The sequence below is a fragment of the Pundamilia nyererei genome, unplaced genomic scaffold (assembly GCF_000239375.1).
Source record: "Pundamilia nyererei isolate P.nyererei 1_Seehausen unplaced genomic scaffold, PunNye1.0 scaffold00003, whole genome shotgun sequence".
Lineage (NCBI taxonomy): Eukaryota > Metazoa > Chordata > Actinopteri > Cichliformes > Cichlidae > Pundamilia > Pundamilia nyererei.
Genome location: NW_005187404.1, coordinates 4209587 through 4219611, shown reverse-complemented (window position 1 = coordinate 4219611; position 10025 = coordinate 4209587). Strand labels below are relative to the sequence as shown.

Sequence of the window (10025 nt, the reverse complement as noted above, 5' to 3'; positions counted from 1 at the left end):
ATGTATATATAACTTTACAAAGTCCTTTTCAGAAACAATAAAAAAAAAGTACAAAAAAAGAAGAAAACTCAGCTATATTAGGCCAATAACATGAACATCAGTTCATCAGCAAACCTTATCATAATGAGGACGAACGGGATCTTTCTTTAAGTCTTTAAGTAAGTTATGAAGCCCAAAGAGCACTTCACAGTGATTCTTTTATAGATACAGGTCAGGGTAGAAATACGAGGTTATGGGCCTGTCTGCTCATCACTGCTGCTTGGTTACCTGCTGAAGATCACACAGGCTGCGTGATGGGGTCAGCATACTTATCTTTAATATCACTCTAGATTCTTGACTACTAATTTTGTATTAGTGTGTTGTCTTTGTAGAGGCTTCAGAAGAGTCAGTGTTGTGATATCAGCAGCAGGTTGCTCTGTCTGACCTGGGCACAGTTTGCACTTCATGTTCTCGTCCTTTTTTAGAAATAAAAATAATTTCTCCACTCCTCAAATGTTGTAGAATGCTCCTCTATTTTCCTCCTTCACTGAAGTTTGCATTAGCAAGTGTGAAGGAAAAAGGGCATGTTATTTTTCCCATCTGCCCATTGTGCAGACATCGTAACAATAGTTACAACAGTAAAAACAGTATTGCAATACTGGCATTGCTGCGTTATAAATTTATTTTTATGTCATTACAAAGTAAGACACTACACTTAAAATAGCCGACATGTTTGCAGCTTGGTACAAACATTTTTTGGTCTTTTACCCTTAGGAAAAGCTGTGCAAGTGTGACTTTTTTATGATCATCTATTTCTAGTTTTTTAATTCTGTAGTGACTGAACCGAACCTCTTAACTCCTTGGTAACTTTTAAAGCACTTTAAATGCAAATATTCTTATATATATTAATGCACATATTCTTTGGTGGTTTTTAATACGCAGTACATCTAAAGCTGGTCGATATACTTTCTAACCACGACTTGATTGCTAACAAATATGGCAGAAGCTCTGTTTTGTGTGAGATAATAAATGTAGTGTCCACACTACATTTGCCTTGGCACATGCATTTCCACGTGGGCTGGTTAACACTATGCAGTCCCATACACCCTTCTATTAAACACATATTTTCATTCTTGATCATCTCACAAGTTATATCAAATGATTGCCGTCTTTTCTCTCAGTCAATTCAATTCAATTCAACAACAGTCACCTCAAGGCACTTTATATTGTAAGGTAGACCCTACAATAATAGATATTTCATTATCTTCATGAGGAAGCACTTTGGGGACAGTGGGAAGGAAAAACTCCCTTTTAACAGAACGAAACCTCCGGCAGAACCAGGCTCTGGGAGGGGCGGCCATCTGCCTCGACTAAGAGCCGTTTGTCTTTGCCTCCTTCATAGTGCAATCAGTCGAGGCAGATATCCCAACACCACACACTTTGACAATGAATGCAGAGGGCATGCATCAATTTGAATAAAAGAAAATGGCACAAATTAATGTAGGCCAGTAATAATCGTAAAGAAAATGTAAAATATCAGAAAAAGATGTAATATACTGATTAATTATAGTTGTTTTTTTTAACTACATACACCACAGGTTTGGCCTGGTCACGATTCATGAAATATTATTAAATGTTAAATTTAAGACTTTACATTAGGCATCTATTACTAGGGAAACAAGGAAAAAGTGATTCATCGTGATTAGAAACAGAGTGAAACAGAGATGGTGCAGAAATGAGCAAAGAGAAGAAGCCAAGAGGGAGTAGATATGTGGGGTAAGAACTGATGCTGACCAAAGCTGACACCCCTCGGCATGCACTGTTCACCCCAGGATATATATGTGTATGTGTGTGACTTTTTCATGCCTTTGTGCTTGTGTTTTGAGCATGAAGAGAAACAAAGGGGCATGTTTACAGCTGATTTGTCATGAGAAAGTGGTAAAACAATGAGCCTGCATAAGCATTACAGTGAAGCACACACACACACACATATATATATATGTGTGTGTGTGTGTGTGTGTGTGTGTGTATATATATATATATATATATATATATATATATACATACACACATATATATGCCTTGAGCATTTAGCCAGATGGAAAAGGCTTTGGTTATTTCTCATGGGTGGAAATACTCTGAGCATGTAAGTGCAGCTCTCACATCCACAACCAATAAACACTCACATGTACACAAACACAGAAACAGTGACCCATATATACCCCAGTTCCTAACAGATATGCCCATATAAACCTATTGCATACACATAAACAACTAATGATAAAAACGAATACACAGACGCACACATTTACACATGCTCGTTGTGTTTATCAGCAGTTTTGCTGTTAATGGGCAGTACACTCTGTTACCAAACACAGATGAATAAACAACTCAGCAGATAACGCAGATGGGTCTGTCGTCAAAATATTTTGGGGTTTTTTTAAGCTAATATTTGAAAGATCATATTTTTTATTCATACTATGACAAGTATTTTTGTCACCGTATGAATAAAGTTGGCCAAAGTGCTGCATACAAAGTACTATGCAACATACTGAATGGTTTATTGTTAGTGTTTCCTTTGCTATACTTTTTGAGGCACATCTGTCTAAACTGATCATTGAGTGCTTTCATGGTTCTGTCGTTATAATATCCTTGCTCTGTTTGCGTGCTCAGTCCAGAAATAGTCCAGGGCTAGCATTACTCAATTCTACACACAGTTTTATTCTTATCTTTTTATGTTTTTCTAGACACCAAGGTGAGATGCTTCAGCAAATTGAAGTGATGCATATATTACCTTTTCCAGACTAGCTGTTTCTCTCTGCTGTCAATAAACTAATCAGCTGCTGGCTGTAGTTTTAACAGACAGTGTATCACTATGTCATCTTAACTCTCCGATAGAAAGCAAGTAAAGCACATTTTCCCCCCAAAAAAGTATTTTGACCTGTCCATTAAATACTTAACTGTGATTTTTGAATCAGGCATAAATACTTAGTTAATAATCGTGAAGCACATCAAAAATAAACACCTGCTTTTTTTTTTATTAAAAAGAGTAATGCCACCTTGAATGAAAACAGCAATCTCTGGGTAGTTTTTCACAGCTGAAAGTGAATCCATTACGTGTGTCCTGCTCTCTTGTATATGTGTGTGTTTGTGTGTGAAAGTTATGAGAATTCATTGTTAGGAGATGAAAGTCAGACAGGATATGTTAGACAGGGGATGGCAGATGTAAGAAATGGGGTCGCCTTGTTATAGGTAATGTCCTCTGGGACTGTGTCTCTGTGTGGGAATTCATCATACAGTATGTAAACTGTCACTCAAGAAAAACAGAGTTTGCTTCACACAGAACAGACACTTAAACTAAAAAATAGATTTACTTTTTTAATATTTACTCTTTGCACACCTGTGACTTCACCAAAATCTGATTTTAATTAAGAGAGAAATATAAAAGTTTCATATCTTAGCTTCAACATCAGATCCCTCCGAGCAACTTCTCTAAAGAGCTATTTTTCCTTCTGTGATGCATCATGTTGCTGGTGATTAGAGTGTGATTGGCACTGGGATCAGAAATAGATTTCAGCACCATGGAGAACATTACACTCTGACACTGGAGGTGGGAGAGTTAAATTTAATTAGGGAAAAATTAACCACATACATCCTTCAAGACATGCATGCATCCAAATACACACATGTATAGTCTGAACCTTTTTCTTGTAACCTGCCACATCCATAAACACACACAGCCATGTATCCATGACTTCAGAGGACATTGCATTAACTTCCATTCATCTGATAGATATGTACCCTAACCTTATCAAAACGCTAATGCTTTACTACAAACCCTAATCTAAAGCCAACTTTATAAAGAGCTCTTCATCTCGAAAGGGAAGGATTTAAATTTAAAGTACTTGTTTTTTTGTCTCATAAGGAAGACACAGACCCATAAAGTAGCAGGTTGTAGGTCCTCGCAAAATGATTAACACACACAGAAACTGACTGGCAATTAAACTCTCAGACTCCTGATCTGACACTTAAATAACTGTGACAATGATGCTGCGTGACTGTGTGGTGAGTTTGTGAGTGTGGAGCAGACGACAATGTGCGTGCGTGTTTGTGTGTGTGAGCAAGATGGTGGGGGTTGGAGGGGGTGGCTAAATGTAGGATTTGAGTCAGACAGTGATATTATCAGCACAATATCATTTTCTGTGACTGCAGAATGTTGACTTCCTGTCAAATACACATGCCCAATTTCATTTCATATAAATTATATGACTAGTTTAGATTAAAGATCCTATAATCAATAAGTTATAATGTGACTGAGGCTTATGTCTTGCAAAAATAGAAACAACAACAGCAAGGAATAATAATAATTAATAGCAGATGTGTTAGTCCATCGCAGGACTAACACAAAGAGCCCTATATACATTCACATTCCTACAGCCATAATCACTAATTAAATTATTAATATCGATATTTTAAATAATAATAATAATAATAATAATAATAATAATAATAATAATAATAATAGAACCTACACTGAACAAAGCTACCTCACTGTGGAAACAGATTGAAGTTAATCTTATCAGAAAATGAAAATGAAAATTTTAAATATAAGTACAAACCTGTGAAAACCTGAGCTAAATCTGTCCCTGTCCTAATATTTCCAGACTGCACTGCATATCCATCTGTGCCCGCTGATATGTCTGCTGGTTTCCGGATTCTGCTTAGTCCGTGTGAGCCATTTACCGAAAATCCTCAGCAGTCTGATAAATTGCACCAGTTAGTTTCTCTCACTGTTGATTCTGTGGACTGGATCTTTAATAGAAATTTCCTTTCTAATCACTGTATCATTTGCATTAATTTGCAACAGTGTCACTGACATCACTGCATGATTTATATTAAGGTCATGATGTGACTGCAGAACATCATCCAGAAGAGCTCACTGCTTTTCAAGCACATTTGCATATTTCCTCATTTTAGTGTCTGCCCTCTTCTTGCACACAGATAGACTCATACCTGTGCGCATGGACAGGTGCATTAATGGATGGGTGCATTAATTGGGTTGTGGTTTTACAGCAATTATGTGCTGGATTATTTCATGGTCAGAAGCACTGACTTCTATCTCTTGATGTATTTCAGTAGATAGATGCTTCATGGTGTGATAAAAAGTGGCGCTAACGTGTATTTACGGTTATATGTATTGGACATTGTAAGCAATGCACACGCTGTGCTTGCGACCACTTGCAGTCACATGAGATTTAATGCAAATTCTTTATGAAAAGAACAGAAACAGACATACTCTGTTCACCAGGGATATAGTTAGGTTAGGGTTCCTCACATATAAGCACTTCTTTTGACTGAGTGGACTTACACAGCCAGGCTTCTGATCAGCAAAGTGGAAGAATTTCATTACAAATACAATTGTGCCCCAGCACACACATGCAGTCACATTTACACACATGCTCCAGACTAGAAGTACATGCTGCATTAATGCCCGCTGCCCATGATACACACTGGAGTGCTGTGTTAACTGTTGGAGCCGGAATTAGCAGACTGTTGAAAAGAGCAGAATGACTGGTGACTGAGGCGGAACTGCAGCACTGTAGAGAAGAGAAACACAGAGAGGAGGTGAAAGGTAAAGACGGGGCTGAGCAAGAGGAGGAATTAAGAGAAGCTCATAGTGAAGTGGAGGAGGAGGAGGCCAAAGCTTCATCATCACCATCAACTCCCAGGGGTGCAGGCTGTGCCTTGATTATGCATTCAGTGCTCTAAAAAACACACACCACTCACAAAATACAGCCCTGTCAGCCTACTTCAGCACACAGCCTGACCTTAGGGAATGTGTGTGTAAGAGCTTTTTTTTCCCCTCTTGAATTTTCAGGAGCTCGGGAATAGATTTAGATTTGTGAGGCCAATTAATGATTATTGTTATCAAATGTCAAAAATAGATTTATGATTGCATTGATTAGTTGGGGCAGCATTTTGACTGGTTGTAATTTCATGTTCACCACCAATGAGCAGCCGTTTTACTTAAAGCATAACTTTAGAACCTACCCATACAGCTTCTGTACATATAAACTTGTTACCAATATATATAAACATGAAGCAAGAATATTTCTTCCAGATACTTTAAGTATTTTTGTTACAATAGATTGATGTGTTCACACAGATAATACTCCTCACCTAGAAGGCGCCCAGGAGGCAGCTTAGTCAGATACCGAACCACCCCAACTGGTTCCTTTCGATGTGGAGGAGCAACATCTCTACTCTGAGCCTCTACCGATTGTCTGAACTCCTCGCCTTATCTCTAAGGGAGAGGCCAGCCACCCTTTGGAGAAAGCTAATTTTTGCTTGTGTCCACGATCTCATTCTTTCTGTCACTGTCCAGAGATCATGATCATAGGTGAGGGTAGGGATGTAGACCGACCGGGAAATTGAGCGCTTTGCTTTTACGCTCAGTTCTCTCTTCACCACGACAGACCGGTACAGCGTTCGCATCATGGCTACCAGGGCACAGAGCCTGACGGTTCGGTCTCCGGCTACCAAAACTAGCAATGACTCTTGGTTCCAAGAGAATTATTCTGAATGATTTTGGTGGGGGACCAGTTATTGTTGATATTCATGACCTTCAGGGAATGCATGTGAATATTTTTTGACCTTTTCTGCAGAATAATAATAGCAAGCCAAATTTAGTTAGTGACAAATGTTTACTTGAACTGAAATATTCAAATGTAATCGGTGTGAAAAGGTCAGACAATAATATTGTTATTTGATGGACACCAGTATTTAAATACATGTTTGATAGAAACACAACCAAGTCTTTGCCCTATCTGAAAGATATCAGACTTTTTTCATACTAAAACCCACATGTTATATTATACACACTCATTGTACACTTGTTAGACATTTATTAAGTCCACAGTATTAAGTATTAAGTTCCACCTTACATGGAACTCAAAGCATTTGTAGAAATGGTTGAAACAACTTCCTGAAGTTCATCTTGTTGGAATAATATTTTCTTGGCACACTTTGGGCCCTTTAGTACTAACTGAGCACTGTTTAATTATGATGTCCTGACCATGTGCACCACTGTATGACCACAGTATACCATCTTCATTTGGCTGTTTTCAGCAGAATAATGCATCATGTCACAAAACTCAGATGATCTTTTACTGGTTCCTTGAACATGATGATGAGTTTGCTGCGCTAAACGGCCTCCACTGTCAACTGATCAGTATTAGCGTAGCGCAGTATGAGCATATGTCACAATTAGGTTTTGTAGACATAAAATATCTTGACATCAAAATGATGCATTGCTTGTAAAAAGGGTTAATAGGATGCAAAAATGGTAAAGATGGTTCACTTTTGCCATCAGCAGGTGGTTTCTCAACAACATGATGATGTCACGATATTAAGACGTACCCATGTGCTAAGTCTGCCCACTGAAGTGTGGTCTCTTTATCATGTATGAGAAAATCGCGGGCAGACAGACATTTGATGTATTATAGTTGGCTAGTCTTTGGGTAATAGTATATATGTGGGCTGATTAGTAGATAAAACTGCAGTATGGAGACGGCTGTTTAAAGATTTCAGATACAAAGAGTGGGGAGACGTTTCGAACTGTGAAATGGCCTGCTGGGTAACTGCCGCAGTCTCACTTAGAAAACAAAGATAAAGATAAACCCAAACAAATCTACGTGATCCATTTCAATATGTGTGCTCGGCACGCTCTTATTTAAATTAGTCTTCCGTCCTTTGCTGAGGATTGTTTCTGTATGAGCTGTTGTTTATATGTTTTGCGCTCCTCTTTTGCATGTCTTTATGGGTGCCGACGTCTAAAAAAGTTTTTCTCTTGGGTGTGAAATTGCATCTGTGAACAATCTGCTTTGCTTCTTCTTCTATTATTAAATTGACTAACTAACTGATTAGCTGTAACCACTAACAGACAGCAATCGCCTCACCACAGACTTGTACCGCAAGGAGGAAAACATCACAGTAACGCCACAGGGTGGAGTCATCCACAGCCCACGCTACCCCAACGCTTACCCTCGCAACCTGCTGTTGTCATGGAAACTGCTGTCACCACCAGGGAGCCGCATACACCTGGAGTTTGACGGACACTTTGGACTGGAGGAGGCTGAGAATGGAATGTGCAGGTAAAACTTGACACAATACAGCACGCGATCTAGAGAAGTAAGGAGGGCGACGTGAAAGCCATTCAGGAAAAAAAAAGACAAGAGTAGTAGAAAAAGTAGAATACCGGAAACAAGGATTAAGGCAGTGAACAAAAAGAAGAAAGAACACTGATCATTTCTGAGCAGCTGTAAAGGAGAAACATCAGATGAAGGAAGAGTGATTTAGAAACCCGAGCAGGAGATAGACTGATGGAGAAGTGTGACAGGGAGGACAGGAAAGTGTATTGTGTAAAAGCCTCGAGTCTGAACAATAGCAACGGTAAAATATGTGTGAATTATTTGGTACTGTAGTCACATGGCTCCACAATAAATTGGAATTTAAATGAACTGAGAGAAAATAATATTAAAAGGTATAAGGTGCTGGAATCACTGTAGGAGAGATGGATAGCTGAAGTTTGCTTTCTTGGCAAGAACTATAAGAAGTTTGTCCTTGAGGGCTGCAGGGAGAAAATAGACTTTTTAATCCCCATATGCAACTCAGCCATCTTTGTAAGCACTTTCCTGAAAAGACAAGGGGGAGCAGCAGGGGGGGGTGGGGGGTGGGGGGGGGGGGGGGGGGGGGGGGGGTTGAGAGGAGGAGGAGACAATTGAAAAGGTAGTAAGAAAGAGAGAGAGCTTTGCCCAGTCTTTCAAATCTTGTTTGTCACATTGATTATGTGTGTGTATCTTTGTGGGCTTATCATCATGCAGTTTATGGTGATGGTCTGCTTGGCTGAGAACTCATCATAAACTTCTATCATAACAAGTCTGATTACTCAAAGTGCCTCATAACCCTAAAAGTTACCTGAACCATTACAGTGGTGGAAGTGTCCATAAAGAAAAATTAGGCTTTATTCCAAAGTTGGTGTTATTTGTTATGCTCTGCGTTCAGTCTAGCCATCTATCTACCAGCTGTTTGTGAGATTGGCACAAAATTGGAACAGAATTTCATGGTTGGCGTCAGTGACTCGTTTAAAATTGCTTCATCAGCCTTTATGTCATAAAAATATTCAAAGTCTAGCTTTGCCCGTGAGGCTAGTTATAGCCATGGTGATGTCATATAGACAGTCATATATCAGGATATGATAAATAAAAAAAAATAGCTGGTCATTTGAAGGACTTAAAAATGTATTTAACATAAACTAAGCTAACATGTAGAAGCAGTGAGTGAAAAACGGCAGCTTGTAGGTCCGGAGCATCTAGGTGTGTGTTAACGAAAAGTCAAGGAGGAAAGACATCAGCAGTGACCTTACAGGTACTGCTGCCTTTCAGTCTAGGAAGGTTTATATGGTCATTTCCAAACAATTTATAGTCCATCATTCTACAGTGAGAAAGATTATTCCCAAGTGGAAAACATTCGAGATAGTTTCCAGTCGTTCCAGGAGTGAATGTCCCATCAAATTCACGCCAAGGTCAGACTTTTAAATCCTCAAACTACAGCGAAAACCAAAAAGCTATATCTCAGACTCTGCAGACACATGACAGCAAAAGACTGCCAACTATGACTTGTTTGAAAGGTTTGTCAGGAGAAAGCCTCTTCTCTCTAAACAGGGTTAGCACTTGAACAACCACAAGACTTACCAAACAATGTCCTTTTGACTGATGAACCAAATTGGAGATGACCATCACTACAACTACTGCAGCCCTAGGATCTGGCCAACTCGCAATCACGGAGTCAATCATGAGTTCTATATACCGAAATGTGAGGCCATCTGTCTGACAGCTAAAGCTTGTCCACAATTGGGTAATACAGCAGGGCAAACTCCAGACCTTAACTGAAGACTGTGGAAGAACCTTAAAGGAGCTGTGCATAAACAAATGCCCACAAATCTTAATGAACTGAAGCAAGAGTGAGCCAGGGTTCCTGGCTATAAC

The 10025-nt window shown here is 39.1% G+C and overlaps 1 protein-coding gene across 2 annotated transcripts in view; it reads left to right on the top strand.

Moving 5' to 3' along the window:
* pdgfd (platelet derived growth factor d) overlaps positions 1-10025 on the top strand; it is a 53512-nt gene that overhangs the window by 21480 nt on the left and 22007 nt on the right. Inside the window, exon 3 of one of the 2 annotated variants that reach the window (XM_013911361.1) lies at positions 7922-8132. In XM_013911361.1, the coding sequence (XP_013766815.1) occupies positions 7922-8132 (211 nt within the window). The remainder of the gene's footprint in view (positions 1-7921; positions 8133-10025) is intronic. The other variant, XM_005720717.1, reaches the window with a different exon arrangement.